The sequence below is a fragment of the Cryptococcus neoformans genome, chromosome 5 (genome assembly GCF_000149385.1).
Source record: "Cryptococcus neoformans var. neoformans B-3501A chromosome 5, whole genome shotgun sequence".
NCBI lineage: Eukaryota > Fungi > Basidiomycota > Tremellomycetes > Tremellales > Cryptococcaceae > Cryptococcus > Cryptococcus deneoformans.
In genome coordinates, this window is record NC_009181.1 from 1,036,280 (window position 1) to 1,060,964 (window position 24,685).

At 47.8% G+C, this 24,685-nt stretch overlaps 11 protein-coding genes across 11 annotated transcripts in view; 6 read left to right on the forward strand and 5 right to left on the reverse strand.

Moving 5' to 3' along the window:
* Positions 1-76: 76 nt before the first annotated feature.
* On the reverse strand, positions 77-2,090 carry CNBE3790 (hypothetical protein; the record flags this gene model as incomplete). Its single annotated transcript, XM_770012.1, has 9 exons — positions 77-255; positions 309-545; positions 596-1,050; positions 1,106-1,204; positions 1,258-1,344; positions 1,389-1,527; positions 1,586-1,656; positions 1,708-1,914; positions 1,963-2,090. 9 exons carry the CDS (start codon positions 2,088-2,090, stop codon positions 77-79), a joined length of 1,602 nt encoding a protein of 533 aa, XP_775105.1.
* Positions 2,091-2,683: 593 nt separating this feature from the next.
* Positions 2,684-3,856, forward strand: CNBE3800 (hypothetical protein; the record flags this gene model as incomplete). Its single annotated transcript, XM_770013.1, has 6 exons — positions 2,684-2,777; positions 2,866-2,944; positions 3,008-3,178; positions 3,229-3,374; positions 3,430-3,618; positions 3,684-3,856. 6 exons carry the CDS (start codon positions 2,684-2,686, stop codon positions 3,854-3,856), a joined length of 852 nt encoding a protein of 283 aa, XP_775106.1.
* A 1,225-nt stretch (positions 3,857-5,081) lies between these two features.
* On the reverse strand, positions 5,082-7,980 carry CNBE3810 (hypothetical protein; the record flags this gene model as incomplete). Its single annotated transcript, XM_770014.1, has 8 exons — positions 5,082-5,628; positions 5,682-5,801; positions 5,855-6,007; positions 6,065-6,190; positions 6,250-6,694; positions 6,750-7,026; positions 7,078-7,349; positions 7,398-7,980. The coding sequence occupies 8 exons, from the start codon at positions 7,978-7,980 to the stop codon at positions 5,082-5,084; spliced, it is 2,523 nt and encodes an 840-aa protein (XP_775107.1).
* Positions 7,981-8,210: 230 nt separating this feature from the next.
* CNBE3820 (hypothetical protein) lies at positions 8,211-10,465 on the forward strand (the record flags this gene model as incomplete). The annotated part of the gene is made up of 11 exons (XM_770015.1): positions 8,211-8,234; positions 8,281-8,446; positions 8,498-8,579; positions 8,640-8,836; positions 8,892-9,153; positions 9,214-9,315; positions 9,386-9,497; positions 9,554-9,782; positions 9,840-9,957; positions 10,011-10,176; positions 10,229-10,465. The coding sequence occupies 11 exons, from the start codon at positions 8,211-8,213 to the stop codon at positions 10,463-10,465; spliced, it is 1,695 nt and encodes a 564-aa protein (XP_775108.1).
* Positions 10,466-12,203: 1,738 nt separating this feature from the next.
* Positions 12,204-13,739, forward strand: CNBE3830 (hypothetical protein; the record flags this gene model as incomplete). The annotated part of the gene is made up of 1 exon (XM_770016.1): positions 12,204-13,739. The coding sequence occupies one exon, from the start codon at positions 12,204-12,206 to the stop codon at positions 13,737-13,739; it is 1,536 nt and encodes a 511-aa protein (XP_775109.1).
* A 2,432-nt stretch (positions 13,740-16,171) lies between these two features.
* Positions 16,172-17,114, reverse strand: CNBE3840 (hypothetical protein; the record flags this gene model as incomplete). The annotated part of the gene is made up of 2 exons (XM_770017.1): positions 16,172-16,512; positions 16,565-17,114. The coding sequence occupies 2 exons, from the start codon at positions 17,112-17,114 to the stop codon at positions 16,172-16,174; spliced, it is 891 nt and encodes a 296-aa protein (XP_775110.1).
* Positions 17,115-17,473: 359 nt separating this feature from the next.
* Positions 17,474-19,179, reverse strand: CNBE3850 (hypothetical protein; the record flags this gene model as incomplete). The annotated part of the gene is made up of 10 exons (XM_770018.1): positions 17,474-17,568; positions 17,624-17,680; positions 17,739-17,950; positions 18,005-18,243; positions 18,303-18,333; positions 18,388-18,678; positions 18,726-18,781; positions 18,835-18,927; positions 18,981-19,057; positions 19,110-19,179. The coding sequence occupies 10 exons, from the start codon at positions 19,177-19,179 to the stop codon at positions 17,474-17,476; spliced, it is 1,221 nt and encodes a 406-aa protein (XP_775111.1).
* A 202-nt stretch (positions 19,180-19,381) lies between these two features.
* Positions 19,382-19,847, forward strand: CNBE3860 (hypothetical protein; the record flags this gene model as incomplete). Its single annotated transcript, XM_770019.1, has 2 exons — positions 19,382-19,735; positions 19,824-19,847. The coding sequence occupies 2 exons, from the start codon at positions 19,382-19,384 to the stop codon at positions 19,845-19,847; spliced, it is 378 nt and encodes a 125-aa protein (XP_775112.1).
* A 222-nt stretch (positions 19,848-20,069) lies between these two features.
* On the reverse strand, positions 20,070-20,775 carry CNBE3870 (hypothetical protein; the record flags this gene model as incomplete). Its single annotated transcript, XM_770020.1, has 5 exons — positions 20,070-20,205; positions 20,262-20,334; positions 20,407-20,420; positions 20,473-20,554; positions 20,676-20,775. The coding sequence occupies 5 exons, from the start codon at positions 20,773-20,775 to the stop codon at positions 20,070-20,072; spliced, it is 405 nt and encodes a 134-aa protein (XP_775113.1).
* Positions 20,776-21,366: 591 nt separating this feature from the next.
* CNBE3880 (hypothetical protein) lies at positions 21,367-22,991 on the forward strand (the record flags this gene model as incomplete). The annotated part of the gene is made up of 12 exons (XM_770021.1): positions 21,367-21,397; positions 21,453-21,528; positions 21,582-21,621; positions 21,679-21,698; positions 21,755-21,779; positions 21,842-21,938; positions 22,000-22,224; positions 22,276-22,309; positions 22,362-22,457; positions 22,511-22,559; positions 22,618-22,723; positions 22,786-22,991. 12 exons carry the CDS (start codon positions 21,367-21,369, stop codon positions 22,989-22,991), a joined length of 1,005 nt encoding a protein of 334 aa, XP_775114.1.
* Positions 22,992-23,665: 674 nt separating this feature from the next.
* Positions 23,666-24,685, forward strand: part of CNBE3890 (hypothetical protein) — a gene marked incomplete at both ends in the record, with an annotated part of 1,472 nt that continues 452 nt past the window's right edge. Inside the window, 3 exons of the mRNA XM_770022.1 lie at positions 23,666-24,265; positions 24,313-24,528; positions 24,579-24,685. The exon at positions 24,579-24,685 is cut by the window's right edge and continues 79 nt beyond it. Of these exons, the coding sequence (XP_775115.1) occupies positions 23,666-24,265; positions 24,313-24,528; positions 24,579-24,685 (923 nt within the window). The remainder of the gene's footprint in view (positions 24,266-24,312; positions 24,529-24,578) is intronic.

The window sequence follows — 24,685 nt, forward strand, 5'->3', positions numbered from 1 at the left end:
TCATGACTAACGCATTGCGATGGGTGTATTCATTATGTACATACATATCTCCATGCATGTTTCGACGTTATATGATCTATTTTTCTTCTGTGATGGTCGACTCGATGCTCTTCTTCTTCATCTTGTCCGGGACAGGTAAAAGTTCTCCCGTCTCCGATAGAACGCCGACTGGGTCCATTTCTTTGATTATAGCTTGATTAGCGGGGTTGTTGAGCATAAGATTCCTAATACAAAAGAGAGCATGTTCTCTCAAAACTGCACATTGATCAGCAGAATAGTCTACAATGAGCATTTTTTTCCGCACTCACAGGGGTTACCCTCATCAATCTCAGTCAGGCTCAAAACCAGCTGCACGCCCTCATATTCCCGGACTTGGTCCCCAACTCGAGTGTCATTGAACGTGAGCACACCCAGTAGCCGAACAAGGTCACGTTTCAAGTTGGAGAATGGTTTAAGTTCTGGCTGGATGGTCGTAGTGGCCGTGGGGGGGGATGGGTTGCGCGGGTTGGTGCGAGGGAAAAAGTCGTTGAGAGCCCTCAGCATATCTTGACTTTGCGTCAGCATTTCGCCCATGGTCCAGTATCAGCTGTCGTACCTATCAGAGGACGCACTATGCCCGACAGAGGTTCTTTAGTTGCCTTTATCAGCTGTTCCTCACCGCCTTGCATCTGCAGCTCCACATCTTCCCGGTCTGCAGCCGGTGCAGCAGCTTTATCAATCCTCTCTTGCACCCTCAACCCTATAGTCCCCAAAGCTTCAGAAACAAGTACCAAACCTTCGAGGTATTTTGGTAACCTTGGATCGTCCGACTTCTGGGCCAGAGAAGGGAGAGATGATTGTATGAGGCTGTTGAATAGTGGGTGGAGGAAGCTGTTGGGATAGTTTTCAACAGGCGGAGTGGGGGAAGACGTAGGGAGAGAGGAGAGAGTTGAATCGAGAATTTTGAGGAATACCGTTTGGGAGGGTGTTATAGGTTCTGGAGGTTCGGATAGTAGTTGGAAAAGGCGTGGATGGAGTGAAAAGGAGATGATTGATGTGAATATTGATGTTCTGTGAAGTGTCAAAGGCTTTCCAAACGGCTACGAGATGCAAAGATTGGTCTTACGCCAGGTCAAAGCAATTATGTTCTTTATCCAGCCATTCATCCATCCTGCCGAGCAGTTGCGCAAGCCATCTCATACCTGTTGGTGTCAAAAGCAGCTCGCTACAAGCATCATGGTTAGCTGACGGATCGGTGTAAGGCTGATCCAGACTCACAGCCTAGGTAAGCTATTGCGGGTGAGATTGTTTAATAAATGGAGCGTGGCATGATTGGTCTTTGGATCTCGAGAATCTAATAATCGTCTGTGTGGGATGTCAGCCAGACCGTTAATCAAAAAAGTTCTTACATTATAACGTCGTCTTCTCTGTTGCCAGACACATATATTCTCAATGCGGCATCCGCGTGTCTCGTCGCAGCTTTACTCGAGTCCACAGGTGCAAGGACGTTGGAAAGCAATTGCGTAGCTATAGAGTGGATAGTGAAGACTTAGATACATTGAAGTCAGCGTGTGACCTAGGAAATCGATTTTTTGAGAGGACCTACATCTACAGTCCTCAATGCGGACAAAGGTCGTAATGTTAAAGATGAACCTCCTGATCTCTGGTTCATGTTTGCTACACTTCTTATTCAACAGTTGCCCCTGCTTTCATTATTAAAATACTAACAATGCCTCGATTTGGAATGGAAGGAGCCCCGCAACCAAGTTCCTTTCCATCTTTGCCAAACCCAATGCTAACTGTATCCTCGAATCCTCGGACGCGTATCGGCTGGTATCCTTGGCACTGGGATCAAACGATGTAGCCAAAGAAGCCCAAACTCGACCCAGTCCTTGGAAAAATTCTTCGGCTTTTTTCCCTCCAAGAACATAAGAGCTGAACCTTGTCAGAACTTCGATTTGAGCAGTGATCGAATAGGCTTACCGCTCACTCAGATGCGCCGCAAGGTAGCGGGCAATGCCCTCGCAGTTACTTGCACCTTCAAGGCAGCGTTCGTCGCTCTCCACAGCGCTGGTCATAGACCAAGGATTTAGAGCTCCAAGTTGTTCCATTTCAACGTGATGAGCAATTCATGCAGAAATTGACAAGATGCCGAATTGAGATCCACGAAAACAAAAACAACCGAAGGGCCCGATAATGAGTTACGTAAGAGGCCAGGAACAGAACACATTATTTGGACTTAGTACTCCGACATATGCCACTCTTGTTTTGTTCTGCATATGCTCTTGTACTCCCATACTCTATACGGGCGTCAGGTAGATATGCATGGGCTCTAGATATGCAGTGCTGACGATACACTCGATATATTCCCAAATGTCCTGCACACAGGTCTTTGACGGGCCAGTATATTTTTACTTCAGCCATGATGAGATAAGGTACACGTTCCCAGCCAAGAAAGCACGCACGTCCCTCCACCGCCTCGACACAGCCTCAATACCTCTTGTTCACACACAACTTTTACACAAACCCACTTCATTGCTTCATATCCTATATATGCAGCCACTCACTGAGTAACTTTTAGCCATGGCCTACAACTCAAATCATCACCAGCCGTACAATCTCAACTACAGTCCTAATGAAGAGCTCGAGGACTTTGACGTCAGGGCAGACTTTGATGTCAAAGGGCCTAGGTGGAGTGAAGTGCATGGCAACGGTTTGTACAATCCTGGTATTGAAGCAGGTAGAGGAAACGCAAGATCAAGTACGATCGGTCTGGGTGTCATGGGAGGCGACAGAAAGTAAGTAAACGAACTCTCTCTAAGAGCTTGTGACGCCATGTTGACAGTAGCAGCAACAGACCTGTCAGCGAGCATATACCCCCCCTAGGTCATACTTATTCTCAAGACACCAGGAAATCCCTCGCCTCAAAAGAAGAGCTTGTTTCTGTGCCAGTGTTAGGACCTGAGTGAGCCCCGACTAGTGCAAAGCGAAATTCTTGATGTACTGAGCATGTCAATCGGTGACGCAGGTGGAGGAAGACTGAATTACATGACCTTTCACGAAGGGGCCAATCTGGCATCAAAGCAGAGAAGAGGAAGAAAGCTTGGCTAGAATGGACGAGAGACCAACGAGGATTATGTGGAGTCCGGTGGTTAACTAGAAAAGTGATTGTAGGAGCTGTTTTTCTGTTCTGCGTTGCGTAAGTGGGTTGTCTTTGATACGAAATACAAGGGCATTGACCACACGCAGCCTTGGTGTAACGCTCTACTTTGTCATTCCAAGAGCGCCGAGCTTCGAATTTTATGATGAACAACCATTCACTGTCAACAACGACACAATCTCTTTCAGTCGGACGCCAACCAATTTTTCGTTTTCTGGGAACCTCAATCTCTGGGGTACGTTTCATCTGTTATAGACCCATCTTTCAACCTGACTTCATGTTTTATCTAGCCGACGCATCCTCATCTTACGTTCCAGTCCATTTCACGCATCTGGAAGCTTCTTTGTACGACGAAACAACAAACAAAAAGATAGCGACAGGGGATTGGGGAAATCACGTCATGCCGCACAAAGCTGAGCAAGCTATTATATTACCTGTGAAGTTTGCATATAGTGCTATCAACACTTCCGATACGACTTGTAAGTCATCAATCTCTTTCCCCTCACCATGTGCAGCTGAGCCCTTCCATCTGACCGACGCACAGGGAACGATTGGTATAATGCATGCGGCCATATGTGGCCAGGCACGACCAGATCTGATCTCAAGCTCAAGCTTTTGCTCAAGATGTCGATCGTGGGCCTGACCAAAAAGCCGCTGACATCAACATTGATCAGTGGTGTTACCTGCCCCTTCGAATTATCTGCCGACAGTGTATAAGCGGCCCGGGGACCGGAGTTTTGGGTTATGGACATTCTGCGTGATAGGACGATATATATAATCGACGACACGGATCATTTGTACCATACTACTATTTTTTACTAATATGTAACCTTATTACAATTGCCTCACGCCAGAGTCCAAATCGGAATGGTTGGGTCATTATTAAACGGGATTATATATATTCTGACGAAGCTTGTCGTCCCATAATAAATGCACCCCCGAAAGACCTATCTTCATTTTTCAGTAGCGTGAATCAGATAAAAATGTATCAGGGCGAGGATTGTGATAAATGAGAACCTAGCGAAAAAAGTCTACCAAGACAGATTGGCGAGTTTTCAGCAGTAGGGTTGAGTGATATCTGATTTTTATGCCTCAATGACCAGATGGTCATATTGCGCACACGGATCAGGACACTCGACTAACAAGTAATCTGTTTTTGTCTTGCAACGTAGGTTACATAAATATGTTTTTGCCGAGAGGAAGCGGACGATGAGACTTGTCCCCACGCACCACGCTGGCAGCGCTTACTGTTTCTCCAGTTGCATGAGTGTCCCGGTAGTGCGAGTGATGAGAGGCAGTCATTATAATAGCTACTGCAATCAAACAACAAGGCCAAAGGATTTTTTGACAATCAATCACTATCCGAGTCCAACAATACAATGACCTTTTCAGCGTCACGTCCTTCCTTTCGAATGTCTCTCACAGCCCAGTGGTGAACTACTCTGATTCTCCCCGCAACCTCCTTGACACCACCCTTAAGTCGACAATGTGGATGGGCAGACATGATGGCCAGAAGCTGTAGTACCTTGTAATTGTACTCATTTTGTCAGCTGGCAGAGTGAATGTTACCCCCTTGCTGGTGCTTAGATGCTGAATAATCTGTGAGCTTATTCTATGTCCAGTGGACCCATATTATCTGTCATTCCTAGAACGCTCAGTTCGCCTTTACACTTCTCGCTTTACACAAGATAGATGTTAGATGTTAGATGCGACGATTGGTTGCATGAAATCTCAATTTTTTTGACTTGATGGACCGTGCTGGGATCCGACAAGGATGCATCGGAAAATGCGAACAGACCACTAACCCCGGTTCCTTCCTTTTACCCATGACTGACTTTTCCGCCTGCCGAGAACAATGTATGCTTCATCATTAAATCGTCTGTGTGAGCTATATGTGTAGCGCACACCATCGTTGACTTGTCGTACAATCTTCAAACACAATTTAATCATCCTCAATGTCCATTGTTGACCCATCCCCTTCTTCATATTCATCCCCGTCCTCTACACTTTGCACAGAAGACCTATCCTCTGCATCATCTCCAGGTACCCGGGCGATAGGTAATGACGCCGCTGATGTTGTCCCAGACGGCGCCGGTAATGGCAACGGTACCGACCCGGGAGGCAGCACCACGCTCTCTCCTCCAGCCTCCCCTAATGTGGTTGGATCCATTTCAACAGGTACAGGTCCAAAGCTTGGGTTCCCCTTTGGTACCTTGAACGGATCCATATCTCTTCCTCCCAACTGTCCAGGTAAGCCAGGGAGCGTTGTCGGATCAAGTGTTTCCATCTGTTCTTTCAAGGCCATTTCCAATAAAACGGTGGAGAGAGGGTCTTGAGGCGAGAGGGACAGGGCCTGGTGGTAGATCTGGATAGAGAGGCGAATGTCACCACGAAGATGATGAAGGAGGGCGAGAGAAGAATAGGCTGTGGGGTTGGTAGGGTCTAATCGGATAGTCTGACGGTAGTTGTGTTCAGACTTATTATATTCGCTAAAAAAGGCATCAGCGCTGCCTTGTTTCAAAAAAGGTACATTTGGCCTCACCCCATGATTCGGTAAGCGTGTCCAAGGTTGCAGTACGTTACAGCCCATATGCTCTTCACACCCTGCATATCAAACGATGCTCGCAGGGCTTTCCTGAAGTAGCTCGCGGCAACAGCATAGCTGCCATGATAAAATCAGCATGTTACTGAAACATATGATACTAAGAGACTTACTCTTCCTTGTTATAATGTACCACACCAAGCTCATTAAGTAATAAGGGGTCAGAGTCATTGATAGCCTTTGCAGCTAAGAAATACTCCTCCGCCAAATTTGACGCGCTTAATTGAAGGTGTTCCATTCCAATGAATAACAATGGTAAATGAGATCTGTTCCACCCTTATGATAAGCAAATAACCTGGCGTAAAATAAGATAGTAGGATTACCCTTGGAATAGACGGGCAGAAGTAGAGTAGGCGGTGATGGCATGGTCATGCTCCCCTTCATATGCGAATGAGTGCGCAAAAGCGATCCAAGCAGGTGCGAAACGTGAATCTATCAAATTTGCCTTACTACTCCACCGTATCAGTTTCTATGAATACCTGCTCCTTACTAGACGGAAATGACCCACCTGAAATATCGCCTTGCTTCAGCCCATCTTTTACCGGAAAAGTACCACAACCCCACAGCATACCACGTTGTAGCCGCTTGTGGATCTTGTTCCACCAACTCATGCGCCAACATGAATAAAGAAGACCTTAGCCGATGAATATGGTGCATGCACGCGAGATGAAGAGGAAGCGCGCTGGGGTGGCCAGGGATGCGAGAAAGGATTTTGGTCGTGACAACGTAGCATTCTTCCCATTTGTATTTGGCGTAAAGCTCATCTGCAAGCCCAACGAGGACGTCACAGTTTTCTCCGAGGGCGAATTGAGTGGTAAGCGCTTCCCGAGCGGCCGCCACCTCGCATGCGTGGGTGTCTTTTTTGAGTTTGGTCATGTACATGAGTTTGACAAAGTTGGCGTCGTCTTCGGACAGTTGCTTCCGGTATCCCAGATGGGTTACAAAGTCCCACTCTACGTATGTAGATAGTCAATGGAACGCTTTGTTCAATAGAAAAGTTTCACTCACCCTCCTTTTCAGACATCATTCCTCCTTCTATCAACTCTCTATACGCATCATAGTTCTTCACATCCAACATCAACGCTTCCATCAACGACTCTTTTGCTAATGCGAATGATGATAAACGAAGGTGAAGCAGACCGCGTAAGAGACACAATGAAGAATGAAGTTTGATACCTCCGTCTTGTGATGGTTCGTCGGGGCCTTGACTGGGGTGGTCCAGAGTACGGAAAGGATTTGATTCGCCTACCAGCTCAAGCGCCTCAACGTATTTCTCTTGGTGTACCTGACATTCCTTCAGCCTCACTTTTCATGTACCGTAACGGAGTGGACATACCAAGCATTGAGCTGCTAGATACCGGCAAGCCAGACTCTCATCAATCAACTTTCTGCCCAAGACTTCATCTTCACCGGGCTCCAAACCATTCATCCCATCATCGTCGTCTTGCGACCGTCTCTTGCCCTTGTCCTGAGGGCCAGATCCATCCCTTGGAGGTAAAAAGCCTTTTGGAGAGGGAACGAGGGGTTCTGTAAGCAGTTTCTCCGCTCGAAGATAGTGTCCTGTAAGAAAGTGTGTTTGGGCTAGCCAAAAGGCGTCGTTTGGATCGGCTACATAACATTAGCAGAAATGTTGACGAAGAGATTGGCAAAGCATACCTGTCCAGCTGAGAATCTTGTCTCCCCAGAACGCTGCGGTCTCATACAAATGCTGCATGATCGCATCATGCCTCCACAGCCTCATTGAATCGACCATACTCCAGTTCCTTTCCTCATCCTGCTCCTTTTCATCGTCCAGACCTATTGTCTCGTTCATCCTTGATTTTGGTCGGCCATTTGAATATTCTCCTCTACCATTTGCACTCCGGCCATTTCTGGGGTCAGTAGTGAGATTAAGTGGACGAGCAGTTGCAGTGGATCTTTTAGACCCTACGGGACTAGGTTTGGCACGTGGAGAGACTTGGGAGATACCACGGTTGCCTTGTTCAGCAGCATTTTCGAGCGCGCCAGATGAAAATATGCTCAAGTTTGATGGTCTTGGTCTTCTTGTAGGGTAGGCAAAGGAGAAATTATCCGAGTCTACAGAGAGATCCAAGTTTGAGTCTGCTGGAGTATAGGAGAAGGAGTTTGAGAGGTTGGAAGGGATGCTGCGCTGCAGGCGGTGGTGGCGAGAGGAGCTGGGGAAGGGGGAGTAGGAAAGTGGCGGGGGATTTCCGTGTGGTGGATTTGGTGGGGTGAACATTTTTGGCGTCGAGTACAGAAACCGGCGACAGACAACTCAATGGCCTTGTTGACAAGTTGGGCGCGCCCCCGCCCTGGGAATCACTTACGTAACGTCCCAGATCCGTTCGCGGCGTGGACGGTCATTCATCCATCGATCTTCGCAACTCTTTCCACAAAACAATCCGCTCTATCACATCCTATATTCACATCGGGTATTCCTGCATCTAAGCGCAGACACCTCTCGCCAAAATGCAGCCGCCAGCAATATACAATGTAAGCCCACATTCAATCCCCACAGCCTTCCTAACACGTCCACAAGCATCACCGTCTCCCACCAGCAGGCACGCCATCACAACCCAGCGTCCTGGCGCAACCGTCCACTGCAAGATTAAATGAGCTATTCGATCTCATCAGACAGGAGTACGAGACATTGGGAACGGATGGCAATATCTGGAAACAGCAGAGAGACGAGTACGAGGCGAAGGGTGAGTCTATATTCCGGGGGTATATCTGATGATCCTTGATTCAATCTATAGTACAATCACAAATCAATGAGCTGGGAATGATCAGACAATCTCTCTACGAACTCGAGGCTAACCATGCCAAGATTCGTCAAGAGTACGTTGCTCTTTGTTTCTTCGCACTTGTGATTCACGCTAACATCATCTGCGCATTCAGGTACGAAACAGAAATCGCAAGGTTGAGACGTGAGCTTGAGAGTCGTGGTGGACCCAGTTCTTCAGCGCCTTCTGGAGCCGCTGCCGCCCTCAACAACCCTTCTTCACCATCAGATTTGCATCGGCCTGGTGAAGATAGGCCGCCTTTCGGTATGACTCTGCCCGGCCCTACTCTCAATGGTTTAGATGCTGGTCGATGTGAGTTTGTTGAATTTGGGAAACTTTCAGTGTGCTAATATCTGTTCTACGGTAGCCCGCTCACCCTATCCTAATCCCACCGCTGGCCCTCCCATCCTTCGTCCCCCTTCCGCAGCAGACCGTGACCGTGAAAGGCGCATCACACGTCCACCCCAATTCAACGCCCCTCCTTCCCCACCCGTCCACTTGTCCGATCTTGATCCCGACAATGTATCAAGAGAACTGAGAAAAGAGGGCTCGGATTGGCAAGCGATGTGGAGTAGTCAGATGAGAAAGCAGTTGGACGTGACTTTGGTGCACACGCTCGAGCATGAGACGTGAGTTCTGCTTGTTGCTATTTAAGTGCAAAGGACGCATCCATGTTAACGAGATTGCAGTGTCGTTTGCTGTGTCAAATTCTCAAATGATGGAAAGTACCTTGCAACGGGATGCAACAGGACGGCGCAAATCTACGATGTCAAGACTGGCGCACGAGTATCGTGAGTGTGGCTTCCTTAGCACATGCTGTGTTCGACAATAGTAATAGATGCTAATGCAAGTTTTCTAAAGGACCCTCCAAGATGATTTGGCCAATCGCACTGGCGATCTGTATATCCGGAGCATATGTTTCTCCCCTGATGGCAAATTTCTCGCCACCGGTGCTGAGGACCGACAGATTCGAGTGAATCACCTGCTCGCTTTATATCTCAACGTAGCTTTGCTGATATAATGTTACAGATTTGGGATCTTAAGCAACGACGCATTTGCCACCTTCTCCAAGGTCACATGCAAGAAATCTATTCTCTCGATTTTTCCCGTGATGGTCGATTCCTTGTTTCCGGTTCCGGTGACAAGTCTGCTAGGATCTGGGATGTTGAGAAGGGCACTTGCGTGTTCAATTTGCAGATTGAAGACTTTATTCACAATGAGCATGGACCGATTGATGCAGGTATTACTTCTGTCGCTTGTGAGTTAATCCCATGACGCTTTATTTGTCTTTGCTAGATACGCTGACTGGCTGTAGTGTCTCCGGATGGGAAACTTGTCGCTGCAGGATCTCTGGACACGATGGTCCGGGTGTGGAATGTTTCTACAGGTCAGCAGGTTGAGCGACTGAAGGGTCACAAGGATTCAGTCTACAGGTGAGCTCGGATGTTACCGTGCACGACGTCTATCTTGACTGAATGCCTTTCAGTGTTGCATTCTCTCCGGATGGAAAATGTCTTGTTTCTGGCTCTCTGGACCGGACTTTGAGAATTTGGGATTTGACTGGTACAAAGCGAGAGGTAGAGTCTCTTCCCCCAGGAAAAGAGGCTCAAAAGAACCTGGGTACTTGTCAATCTACTCTTAACGGACACAAGGTGCGTTGAAATCCTTTTTTTTTCCTCGTACAAAGTTTTAACATTCATATAGGACTATGTTCTCTCCGTCGCCATTTCACCTGACGGCCAGTGGGTCGTCTCCGGTTCTAAAGACCGTTCCATTCAATTTTGGCACATTTCTACCGGTCAAGCCCAACTTATGCTCCAAGGCCACAAGAACTCTGTCATCTCTATCGATCTCGCGAGGAGTGGAGGGTATCTTGCGAGTGGAAGTGGTGATTGTATGGCGAGGATCTGGAAGTACGAGCCCATTCCTGGGAGAGATTAAAGACATTGTCGTGTGGTGCGGGGTGAGTCTCCCCAGGCAGTAGCGCTTAGTGCACGCTATAAGGTTAGAAGCTACAGAGTACAAGGTAGAGAGCTCAGATTTGACGTAAAAAGTTAGAGAAAGGAGAAGAAAAGCGACAACGAAGAAACAGGGCTTTGAAGGATCGGGGCGTAGTTGTAGGGTTGCTTGTAATCGAGGAGTGTTCTCTCAGATACGGTATACGCGTAGTATATACATCAGAATCTTTTTTGATTCGTTTTTGTCCTTCGGGCGCGGGTAGTTTGTGTTACGGATGAATCTTTTCCATAATCAAACTGTGTGGTAGAGCCATAGCGTAGTCAGTAGCGTTATTTTTGTTTGCCGTATTATCAATGTAAGACATAAAAGGTCCCGTAACTGGCATAATCGGCTCTCTGTACTTCCCGTACTAGCCGTATCTTTCCATGATGGGCGGTGGGCGCTGTGACTGCTGCTGAGAAGTCTCCTCCGGTACGGGCTGCGGAGGTGACTCGCTCGCTATTGTATGATGTACTTTTGCTTCCTAATTACTCCTCTCCTCCACCACCCTCCCGTCCTGGCTCCTGCAGGGATCCATCATAGACCACCATAGACAAACAAAGGCACATTCTTTTTTTGAGCCTTCGCCGAAATATGCGGGCTGATCCATTGACGGGCTGAGGGCCTTAGGGTATTATTGCGACATGGCAGGAATAAATCCTTGACCTGATCTAATTTAACGTCGTTGACTTCTGGAACGATCTTGTAACGCAGGCAGACCATCCGCTCAAGTCTCCTTTACTGCCGACGCTCGAGCCTCCGCTGTGCACGCGTACGTCAATCTACTATCTCGTAAGCCATTAAAAAGTGTTTCTTCTTCCTTTTTTTTATCATCTCGTATTTCAAAACCTCATTGCGCAAAGAGGCAAGGCATGCAGGCGGTCCATCTTTTTTCTTTGGTATCAAATGTATGTGTTGTATCTTCTGCACGCCCCTGGCCCTTGTTCTGTATTTTCAGGATCTACTTGCGGCACATGTTTGGCAAGAGCACAGGGCCCAGCAGTCAAACGAAGGCGACTAATTACAACAGGGAAACTGATTTCTATGGTACAGGGTAATTTGACGCTTAAGTCCTGAACACCTCACTCAGATCTCGGATTCACCGCCGCTTCTCCCTTTTCCTCGCAGCCCCTTTTGTTCACATCTATTACCTATCTAACAGCCTGTCGATCGAAGCGTCGACTAGTCCCAATTCATTACTCACAAATCGATCATCTCGTACTATTTAGACGTACTATTACGAGAATACGAACGCTATTCAATAGTCGAGATTGCTAAGCCGGGTTGGCGATAATCGACAAGCAACGATCGATTAAACGCTGTGTGGAACGCGAAACACGGGTACCGGGAAGAGTAGGAAGAAGGAGGCAATAACGTTGTCTTTATCTTCTTTACCTTTTTCTGCGTTATGATGCCGTACGGGCTGTAACATTCCGCACCCGTAACCCGAGGGCCGAGATTCGTTTTGGAACAAATCAATTAATATTTAAAAGCAGAATTCGCTTGCAAGAAAATGGAGAGCGAAATAGATTGGGTATGTCATCCGCATACGCTTAGAAAACCCTTTCAAGAAGGTCACAAGAATGGGATTCTGGGAAGAGATAGTCTAGACATACAATTCTCGACCCGCCAACTTCAGGAATCCGACCGTGGTAACTGTTCCACCCCCAGTTCTTCTATTATGCCGAACATCGTCCTTCCCTATCCCACAAATACATTCGCCAGACATCCATCTTCGAATTCATATTTCCCTCCCATATCTCCCACTCGTCCCCGCCCAAAGCCAACTAAGCCTAAGTTATCGGACATCCTTCTCCCCCGCCCTACTCTCCGTACTACAACGTCCATGCCTCTTTTGAAGCCGCCAACAATGGCTCCAGAAGGAGATAACGAGAAACAAGGACGATTAGGGAAGTTGAGAAAGATGGGTTCGGATCTGTTGATGAAAGCAAGATTGAAGAGGGGCGACAACTGGGCTGAATGGGAAGTCGTGGATGCGTCGGAAGGAAGCATGTCTAACAGACGACGAAGCTCTGTCCAGGTTGACAGAGGGTTGAAGAATGAGAAGAGGAGCTCAAGAATTCCATGGCCGCCTTCACCATCTTTTGAGTGGAGGGTTGGAGGCGACGATTCAAACTCGACTTCCGACGGATCCCAACGTCCGACATCGTTCCCTTCATTTGCATCTTTCCTGGAAATCCCCGCTGGTACAGGGCTTGAACGCAGCGGCTCTGACACCAATTCTGGATCGGGAGAAGGGTCAGGATTTACCTCTTCCAGGGAAGAATGGCGATCGAGTACTATAGAGCCGTTTATCTCTTCATTCCCCTTCCCTCCAACTCCTATGACAAGGAAACAACTGGTACAGCAGTTCAATGAAGACCCGCCTCTTCCTGTAGACCATCCTTTTAATACCGGGAAAACACCAAAGCTGGCAGGTGCTCCAACATTACCTCAAGGGGTGCATTGGAGAGAGGACATTATCGGGACTCCGAAGCTGCCCCATACACCTTCAACCACTCAATCTCCCCGCTCACTTATCACGCCCCGTACACCACAAACTCCTCGTAATCAAAAGCTTCAATCTCGTCAGGCTACTCTATCTTTACCCATCACACCCAGTTCCAGTTTCTCAGATGGCCCTTCTTTAGATTCCAACCAGCTTTTATCAGCACTTTCTGCCGTTCTGTACCTTCGTTCTGTACTCTACACCCATGCGGCTTCAGCACAAAGTCTTCTTGAATCACATGCAGAAGTATTACCTGGATTTGTGTATCGGAGTCTTTCAAGACAGATTGATCAGTGGTGGACAAAATGGCGAAGTGTGTTGAATAACATGGGCGCCCAGACCGCATCCGCTCTCCTTCATCTCTCTTCTCCACCCCCTCCCCCTCCGTCGCCTTTACCTCTACCAGCAGATACGATCAATTCGCCTATCCCCTCACCACTCACTCATGACACACTTCAAAGGCTTATATGGTCCTTGGAAGAAGCTGGTCAAGTCCCTTCGTTCACTTTTGCGAGAATGTTTGGCAAGTCTGCACAAGTGAGACTACGAAAGTTGGAGGATGAAGAAGTGTGGGAAGCGACGCGGAAAGGGTGGAGAGAGTATCAGGATGATGAGTGGGGCTGTTTGCAGAGAGAAGTATGGAGGGAGTCCGGCGATGTTCGCGTCTTTGGACTTGCTGGAAGGAAGGGCAAGAAGGGCATCATGTGATCATGGCAGCGGTTGATGGTACCCATAACAGTTCAAAACTGGTGAGTAATTTGTTGTTACCATAAGTGAACATGATGCAGTGCTGATGCTTCAATGTTCAGTTTATTCATTTCAAAACATAGGACATCGTTCAGGCTTATCATTCATCTATAGTCTAGAACAAATCCACCTCGTCCTTTGCATACCCTCGAACACCCCTCACACGCCCTTCAAATCCAAACAAGTCACCCTCGTACGCAACCCAAGCCTTCTCATTCTCTCTCAAAGCGTTGTTGTTCTCGTTGAGTCCTAACAACTCTTCGAGGTTGTTGGACACAAGGGCCAAAGCCGACGATTTAGAGAAGATTTCCGGGGAATTGGCGTAAACCCATGCAGCGTCGTATCGCGTGTTGCGCGCTTGCCATTCTTCAACGATACCAAGGCCAACTTTCTGTAAGATGGTCAAGCGTCAGTCAGTTTCAAAATTAAACAAAATTGGGAAAGACCGTACGACGCCATGAGAAACAAGGTATGATGGAAGAGTGTGGTTTGAAAGAGGAGGACCAGGAATTATGCGACGCTGGTCCCACTCTTCAGGGTAAGATCTACTGGGGGCGACGATGACGCCAATGTCCTCGTCGGCAAGGTCTTGAGCAATCTAGGTACATGGTGAGCGATCGTTTCTCCTCCCTTAGTTCAGAAACATCTACTTACGAGCCAAGACTCGTGCCCTCCCAAAATGGTGATCTTCACCTTCCTTCCCACTTCCCTCTTCAATCTCACCAAAGCACTTATCACATCGGCAGAAGAAACTTCCACGACCAACCTCAATTCTCCATTCGCCACCTTCTTGAATGCCCGTACCGTTTCAGTGTGGCCTTCGACTTCGCCAAGCAAGAGACGTCGAAGGATGGCAATCTTCGAAGAGATGGATGTAGGAGTGTTCTCGAGAGAGAGATGAAGCGCTGCAGAAGGGTTCTGGATAGCATGCCGGGCGAGAGGGTGGGGAGCAGAGGGAGAGAAGGAGAAAGAGAGGCCAGAGATAAGTGAGGTGGAGATGGGGTAGGCGACGATGGTAGTTACACCGGAGCTGTAGGCGAGACTAAAACATTCTTGTCAGAAGGGCGATGAATAACTCTTGAATAACACTTACAGCTCGTCCTTGCCGCCGAACTGAGCGCCATCGACTGCGTGTACCAACATACCGTCAGTATACTCCCCAGCGTCCTGCAATGGATCGTATGCTTTCTAAAAGTGTCTGTTAGGTGTCTGAATCCAATAAATATGCACACTACTTACTCCGTCGGTAGTGGACTTCTCCTGTCTGATCTCCATTAATCCGAGGTAGCTTCCGACACTAATCATACCAGGTGCAATGCTACCGCCTTTCAAGTCGATGACCTCAAAGTCCAAATCTTCTTCCACAGTACATTTGCCAACGCAAATAATCTCCCCGCTCTTGACGATAACATCGCCCTTCTTGCCCTGTTCGAACACAGAAAGATCAAACTTGTCGGTGCCGAGGTAGAAAGCGGTGACACCTTGGAAAAGAATATTGTTTGCAGACTTTTTTGGGCGCCTGTCAGGGTCACCACGAGTAATGATAGCTTCAGCAATCTCGTCATCCCACTTGCCTTCGGGGAAGATCTCTTGTGCCTCAGCAGGCTTTTCCACCACATGAGGCTTGAGGATTTGAGGAATTCCATCGATGTAAGTCTGCTTAGGGGTAGCTCCTAACGAGAGAGGGAACGAGTCCCAAACAACCAAATCGGCATCGTAACCTTCGCGAACATAGCCAAGACGGTGATCAAGGCCCATCGCTTTGGCAGGGTGAGTAGTGACAGCTCCAAGGGAGTGGGAGAAGTTCAATCCGTAGTGGTGAGCTTGGGAGGCTTCATAGACAAGGTAACGCGAGTCGAGAACAGGGTGATCGGACTTCATGATGACAGATAAGCCATTGTCGGCAAGGATCTTGGGAGCGAACTCGGTACCCCGATACGCCTCTCGCTTGTACCTGGCGTTGGTCGCAAAGATTGCAACCGCAGGAGGCACAGGGCCCCAAGCTTGCTTGAGTAGGTCAGGTACGAGGTAGACTTCGTGCGCGTGGTGGAATGCTGCGATGGGGAATTCGTACTCGTTGGAGATTCGTACAAGAGTGTTGAGGTCAGTGGTCTCATAGCAGTGGATGTTGACCTTGACATTACCCCTGATGACATCAGCCAGAACTTCGTACTCGAGGCTGGTAGGGAAGGGTTCTTTCTGACTCTTAGGGTCGGCACACCACCTGTCTTGGGCGTCCTTTAGCTCCTTGCCTTCTGCATAGGCTTTTCGGAAGTCGTAGGCCGCATCCATACGCTTGGCGCCGTAGACACGAGCAGGATTTTCACCACAAGCATGCTTGATGTGCCGCCAGGAATGAGTGCGTTGCCAGGTGCCATTACCAGAAGAGTCAATTACGAAGGGTGGCTCAACTTGCATGCTTTGGGGAGTGTTCTCATAAGTCCATCGTGGCTTGAAGGCTGCAGCTTGTCCACCGATAGACCCTGATTCAACATCACATCAGCACGATGATCGAGTAAATGTAAATGAAGAAACTTGCCAGCTGAACCGGGCAAAACGAGCATTGTTGTGATACCACCAGAGATAGACAAATTGAAAGCAAGATCATGAGTGTTGAAGCCGTCAAACGATCTCAACCAAGGTTGGGTGTTGCCGCGGTGAGAATTGGTATCAGAAGAGCCCTTGAGACCAGGGGCAGAGTCGAGACCCATGTGAGAATGGGTATCCACGATACCTGATAGAAGAGGCATCAACCATCTTTCATTTTCAAAGGGGCATCTACTCACCTGGAGTGACCCAAGCCCCATGCAATTCGACCTCATCGTACTCAGAACCCTTCAATATCTCATCTAACTCCAGTGTAGACCCCATCTTTCGAATCACACCATTATCCAAAAACAGGTCTACACCCTGGAGGATTTCGTTTCCATCATCTTCACCAGTCCAGACAGTTCCATTTTTAAGCCATACAGGCTTCGTCCCAGGAACGAACCTATCGTTTTTCTCTCGTTTGCTGTCGAATCGCTCAAAATGAGGAGGCGGCCTAGAGATGATCTTGCATTGCTCGATACCTTTGGTGATGAAGTCGGGCAAGGGCTGAGGTTTGCTAGGAAAGGGGAAGGATACATTCTGGCTTACGTAGAGAGCGAGAGCGAACAAACCCAAACCAGTGAAGAAGACCGTACGCATCTCGCTCCTTGTCGAACCGGACTGCCGCGGCTTTGTACGGCGGTCATCGTCGTAATCTGGAGGACTGTTGTCGGGGTTGAGGGGGGCTTTCTCAATGTCCTCGCTGTATGGGAGACGAGAAGCTGTATTCCTCGCCTGTATAGGCATGCTAACGAGGCTTATGGATGAAAGAATTGCGATAATGAAAGAGGACAGAAGATAAGAATGTTCGAATCTTGTTCGCGCCCTGTCCAAAGGCCTCGTTCCTCCGTTCCTCGCTTATCAGAAGAAAAAAGATCACATCATTTCGGCCATAACCGCGCCGACACGATTTTGATTTTTTTTTTTAAACCACCAGTACAGCGGCCGAAAATCCGACGTCTACACTTTATGTATAAAGAGAGCACCTACAGCAATGCTTATAACACTGACATAGGGCTTCATAATAAGATGGGGACATATTTATATCCTTACATGCATGGTGTGACATATTATACAGAATACAAGCCAGTTTCGATTTACAAACATTATTGCTTTGAAGGCACAAAAGTGAATTTCTGTTTGGGATATGCCTTGACAAGACGGTCGTACAAGTCTGGTTCTGCTATTTGAGAATCTCCGACTGGACAAGGTGTCAGCGTTTAATTGGGTATTATGCGAGAGGAAGGTTAACTCACGCTGATTGCCAAGTGTGACCCATCCGGGCCTAGTATTGTGCTTCCTTCCAAACAATTCTGTCCGTCAATATCAGCACTTGAGTGTTTCCTTACGTTCGGGCAGTTCTATACCAACCTAGCTTCCTTCCTTTCGGCGCCAGTCGCTCAATAACCCCATAGACTTCCTCCGGCTTCCTGCTTGTTTCCCTTACTTCCGCAACCACCACATCGGTATCCACACATTTCCTCAGATGTCGAAGAGCGGGTTCTGTGTCCCATGGAATAGGTGCATCACGTGGAAAGTTCTGAGGGAGTTTGAGGCCTACAAGAAGATGCTCGCACGTGTGACTATTTATACACCATCAGCGTCCAGTCTTCGACTGTGAAAAAAGGCAAACAGACTTTAACCAATGCCCAGTTCTTCCTGTCCTAATCAGCCTTTGCAGTTGATTTGTCTTGACCCAAACCAGTTCATCCACTCGTTTATAGCCCCAGTGCGCAAATACAACTCTGCCTAACTCCATCGCTCGTCCAGTAACCCATAGACAAAGAATACCCCAGTCAGGCTGAAGAGAACGGATAGGCATATTCCGCATCTCGTCATCCGTTATAGTGCCGTACGGAAGAGTCATGTGGATATCCTAAGGAGAAGGATTCAATCACATTGTCTATTCGGAAATATTATGGAAGTTTGACTCACCCACGCAGGATCGGCGACAATCACTTGGAATCTAATTGACAGCGTCTGAGTACCTCGTCCCATTACTGGCATGAACATGACTCACTGTCCCAGAAGAGAGTAGTCGAACCTCCTCAGATCACAGTTGACCCATTGCGCCACATCTGCTTCCTTGTCTTGCCTTTCTACATCTTCATCCCCCAGTACCCTCTTCTTCAAATAGCCAGGCATGACGGAGGGATACCCTTCAGGTAAAGGCTGAGTACAACGAATAGTGGAAGGGGTAACTTGAAAATGCTGGTATCTGCAATCTTTAGTCCCTCCGCGCGGGCCTGAACCATCCCCCAATGAAGGGTTCTTAGTGAACATCGGGTCGCCGTAGCATAAGTTTAGGTATCTATGTTGGGTCAGTGGGGAAAAAAATATTGATGGTCCAAGGCGTACGAGCAGAAACCAAGGGTAGAGTCTGTCCATGGTCTCTGTATGGGATCAAAATGGGCCTTCCAGCACCTCATCAGTATGAAGAATACCCTTGTTGATCCTCTTGGCACACCTTGGTACATTCGTGTCGCACTTGTTTACATGCCGCGAGCGTTGTTGATGGGCATAGCGGATTGAACAAGGGCGGTAGACACGATGTAGATATCTATCATGGACGTCTGTTCAGCGTAAACCTTCAAAATGCACGAATCTACCCACAGCCAAGCGTCGCAATTTGCTTTTGGCCGTCTCTCTGTCGAGAAGCGAGTTCAGCTCGAGGATGGATTCGTCCCGTTCTGCAACGTTTGTGTCAGTTCCGTTATTCAAGATGACGCTGCTTCAACGTACTTTGTCCCTTGCTTGAAGAAGGGGCAAGAGTGGGGAGAGGAGGAGTAGGTGGGCGGCTAGGAGACTCCATTGTATGATAATTTGCTGTAACAAAGCAGATGTGAGATTTGTTGTTGCAGAAACTGTCATCTTACGCTGCGTCACACTGGGAGACCTCCACTTTCGCTTGTCCGCCCCGGGCCTCTATCTCCTCTTTCCCCGAAACTCATTTTCCACTCTCCACGCCACTTCACGACCACATCTTCTGTGTATAACCAACACGAACCGAAAACATGCTCTTATACATCCCATTCCGACCTCTCTTCGCTCGGCCTGTCCTCTCAAAATGCATCCACACCACCCCTACCTTCTTGCGCGCGCCATCCTCTTTTACCCGTCCTGGCCCTCCGCCTCTTCCTCCAGCCGAGCAAGCAGAGTTTGAGGCCCTTCTTAAAGCCAATCAGACTATTGGCACTATTCCTACTGCGGAGCAAGAGAATGAGAAAGATCTACATCAAGACGTGAGGAAGGGACCCAAGCCTGAATTTGATGGTGATGTCAATCCCAAGACTGGGGAACAAGGTGGACCGAAGAATGATCCATTCGTAGCGGGAGATGCGGACTGGCAATTTGGAGGACGAGTAACCGTGAGTTCTGCCATTATCAAGGTTCTTTTTTCAATGAGTGGCAAAATAGCTAACGGGACCAATAGGACTTCTAATCAGAGATAGACAGTGTGTTGGCATGATGATGGATTGATAAATAAAAGATGTTTTACTGAATACCAGCTATTAAACCGGTTCAGGAAAAATAAGGCTTCATGATAATACGGGTTCGGACACTCTTAACAGCTTACGCATTCTTTTAAAGACGTAGAAATAGGAATCTACCATACAAAAAAAATCATCCATCGCAATCGACATGTGACCTTAGAAGTCTACACCAGTCCCTAAGGAAACATTCTAATAGCTACAGACACTACTACTGAGCATACTTTCGAGTCCATTCTCTGGCTTGGGCGATGGCAGCATTCTGGTTCTCCTTCCAGTGCTGGGCAACATCATTGGCAAGGGGGTCGTCGGGGTTGGGAGCACCGAGAAGAGCCTGAATAGAGAGGCTATGAGGGATGCGTGAGCAGACGCAGAGTTTAGTGATATGAGGAGATAGACGTACAGGACGGTTCGAATTTGAAGAGCAGGGGACCACTTGTCTTTGAGGATATCAAGACAGATTCGGCCGAGCTTGTCTATAGTTCAGAGCAGTTAAAATGTGTTTCTTTGGTTGATAGGGGATAGCTACAGAGGGCGCATAGACATACCAATATTTGGGTGGCTAGGTGGAATGAATCAGCAAGCGATGACCAATACGATACAATGAAACTCACTATATCCTGGTCAAAAATCGGACTTTCGGGGGATTCATGGGATATTCTTCCGGCAAGAACAGTTCAAGCTTGAAAACACCACCTGTTCACGCAGATCGCAGGATAAGGCCGCGAACAAACATGATCAGCCTCCATGACGTCCCTACTCGTTTATCCCATCGTTCTCACAACAAAATGCAATGACAAGGGGGGGTAGAACTCACCTTCATATGGAGAAGAGTCGGGACCGGCAACAGTCACGTCGAAATGTCGGAGATTGTCATCTTTAGGAGCAGCGGAGATACCGGGAGGAGAGTCGGCCATGAGACGTTCAGTCTCCTGTCGGATGGAATGGGCAAGGTTTACGAGTTGACAAAGCAAGGGAATCAGATATACAATGCACGAGATAGTATTGTTACGAGAGTTGATTCGGTGATTCGTCAGTCTAACGATACGATTGATGGAAACCGACCGAGCATACCTTGAGGATACGTTTGGGTAAAGACATATCGAAAGGCTACGAGGACAGGAGTTGCTGAAAGAAAAACACAATTAGTAAGTAGTCACTCGGGCATAGATATCAGTGGGGTAGACGTACAATGTATGTTTTTCCTAAGTAATGTTCTCGAAAGTATGATTTAAAGAGCAACAAGTCGTTCGAGACATGCGATGGAAAGCACCGTCGTTGACATGATTCCGAGACAACGCCACCTACTCTCATTACAAACACTTTTCTAATTCCATTACAAGCTCAATTATAACCACTTTTCTAATGCCTCTCTTTCCGATTCAACCGTGGGACAAGGTTTTCACCGGCTGTAGTGATAACCGACAGAAACGACACCAAATCACAGCAAGCCTTTTGCATCTTTCTCCTCAACTTTCCTCGCCCATCATCGAACAATACTAGCAAACATGGCTTCAGTAAAAGAAGGAGACTACCAAGGTGGGAGAGTAAACCTAAGAATGGAGAAGGATTTCAATTGACTTTGTGTGATCAGCTCTGAAAGAGGAGATTAAGAAGATCATGAAGCAGCCCGGGTACGACGATGGATCTGCTGGTCCCGTTTTGGTTAGGTATGCCAGAATTGCATGAGTCATGATCCTTACATGCTTATCTGTACAAATAGACTGGCGTGGCATGCTTCTGGAAACTTTAGTCTGGTAGAAGTAAGCTCATTGCTGGTCACGCTTTGTTAAAGGTCTTGGCTAACATGTGATTCATAGCACAACGGAGGTTCTAACGGGTAAGCAAGCATACAGTGAATCTCTTCACCTGGTCAAGCTAACATATGGAGTAAAGAGCTGGAATGAGATTCCCACCGGAAGTAAGCATCAATGAATCTTTCAGCTTGACGCGCGAAGAACAAGGCTAAACCAACTTCTCCAGTCTGTTGACCCCGCAAATGCCGGTCTCCATTATGCCATATCGTTCCTTCTCCCGCTTCAGAGTGCCAACTCCTGGATCTCTCATGCGGACTTGTGGAGTATGTTCCTCTCTCATCCTCAACTGTCATGGTTTCAATTAATCGACTCTCCTTTATTTAGCTCTGGCAGGAGTAACAGCCATCGAGGCTATGGGCGGTCCGCAAATCCCCTGGGAACCCGGAAGACTAGACTATGAATCTGAGCAAGCTGCAGTTGAGCATCGAGGTGATGTGTCCAACCGTTTACCAGATGGAGCCTTGGGAGCAGCCCACATTAGGGACGTGTTTGGAAGAATGGGGTTCTCAGACCAGGAGATTGTAGCGCTCAGTGGTGCTCATAACCTGGGTGGGTGATGCGAGGTGGAAACATGTTTTCAATACTAATTCGACTCTTTAGGTCGTTGTCATGCGGACCGGAGTGGCTTTGATGGGTACCGGAAAATAGCCTCTGTACGTGACGTTGGCTGATGATGAGCTATGCAGACCATGGGTCGTCAATCCAACTCGTTTCTCCAATCAGTATTTCAAACTTCTCCTCCGTCCCATTTGGAAACCCAGACAATGGGATGGACCATTCCAGTAGGTGGACCTAAACCTAACTTCTATAATCTGTGCTGACATGAGGATCTCAGGTATGAAGCTATTGTAGCCGGCACAAGGCTCATGATGCTGCCAACAGACGTGGGCTCAACTCTCATCTCCATGGCATCTGCATGATCCTTATTGACTCCTGTCATAGATGGCTCTCATTGAGGACCCATCATTCCGTCCATGGGTCGAAAAATACGCGGCAGACCAAAATCTCTTCTTCAAAGATTTTGCCAACGCATTTGGTAAACTGATAGGTATGCCTTCATCTTGATGCCCCTGCGACCGCTCGTTGCTGACTTCCTTAACAATCGCTTAGAGCTGGGAGTAGATAGGGACGATACAGGCTTTGCTCGACTGGCCAAAAAAGCCGCCGAGGAGGGCAAGCCGTTGGACAAGACTGCTCCTCCTGCCGGCGATGAGACTTGTCCCGTCTCTGGAGCAGTAGGCGGTGGCGTGCAAAGAGCTGCTGGTGGTGGTGGCTGTCCCTTTATGGCGATGCAGAACAGGGAGGCAAAGTTATAAATCCCGTCTCACAATCCATCCTTTAGTAGACATGAAGACCGTCCGCCTAGCAGTTGTTGTAGCTTGATACTGATATAATTACCTTATCATGAATCTTTCACGTGCCCCGATATGTCCCACTGGCAACTTTAACCCCCAGATGAAGTCCAAACTACCATTTGGTCGGAAAGAAACCTAAGCCTTGTATGGGACCATGTAGTCAACTGCGGTGAATAATACTTGCAGCTAAAGTGGCCCCTCATTACTATAGCCTCTTTGACAACCTGGGAAAATCAAAGGAGGATCCTTTGTGAGATTGTTCATGAGTCATACATCGGCGGCGTGACGGTTTTGTGCCTCCTGATTCTTCCTTTGTAAAAGCCTTCTAAAACAGATAGGACGGCTTTGGAATAGCAGAAAGTATCGCCCAAATCTAAACCCCAAGGAGGTTATGTTTGGTTCAGAGCTCGCATGTGAACACTTATTGCTGCTCTACTACTATTCTATACTTTGTTATCGTTGCTTGCAATACTTATAAGATTTCCTTAAATACCATATCACGTTCATTATCCCACGTTCCTTCTTCCATAACAGCAGTCGAGCAGCAACCGCTACCAACGGATTAACCCTCTCCATCCCAATACCCAGCCGTCCCAATTCCACAAAGCCTCCAACAACAATAAAGCCAGGGGAAAATGTTCTTCAAGACCGTCCCCCTCCTCTTGCTGCTCGTTTCCCCATTCCTTCCTTCTTCTCTTGCAGACCCGACCGAAGTTGACTGCCCTGACACCGACCTGGCGACCTACCTCATCTCCCTTATCAATGTCCTGTACTACAACGGCCTTACCATCTCCGAAGAGCTTATCGTTCATCTCTCCGAAACTGACGAGGGTTACGAGTTGCTGGAGGATCTTTACATGAACGCAGATATCTGGACATTTTTGGCTCCTACAGACGAAGCATGGCAGACAGCGAACATTTGGCCACCATTCTCTTCAATGACAGACCACTGGGGTGCGGATCTCCTGGCGCTACACTCACTTCAAGGCGAATACTCACCATCGTCCGTGCCATCTCAAGGTGCAGAAGTGGCGTCTACTTACCTCGAAATGAAAGATGAGATGAATGCGACGAGTTCAAATAGTCAGGCGTATCAAGCGGTGGTATTGTACCAAGGAGATAACGGAGGCCTGGTAGTAGATGGCTGGTGGGGAAATGCCACGAGTTGGAATGGATTCGTCGACACGAGTAGCAGCTTGGGTCTGGGGAATCTGGAAATTCTTCCCATCGATTATGTGGGTTTCCTCTTTCTGTTACGTATGACAACTAAGATATGATGCAGGTTCTTGCCTTTCCTCCTAGCCTCTCCGAAGCTTTTGCTACTTCAGGTTTATCCAACATGTCATCAGCCATTGAGGTCATAGGCATGACAGATGAGCTTCAGCAACTTACTGATAATGGATTCACCATCTTTGCACCTATCGACTCTATCTGGAGCGATGAAGCCAAGAGTATGATGACGAATGATAGTACTGCAGTGCCGTTAGTTAAGAACCACGTAAGTCAAGATCATTACATTGAAAGAGCTTAGTTGACAAGAAGGGGTAGTATACAACTAGTTACTCGTTATTTTCGCCTATGTGGGCTTCATCTGGGTCTTTTGATCTCCAAGTTGAGTCTGGAGAGGTCCTTACAATCAAGGTTGACGATGATGG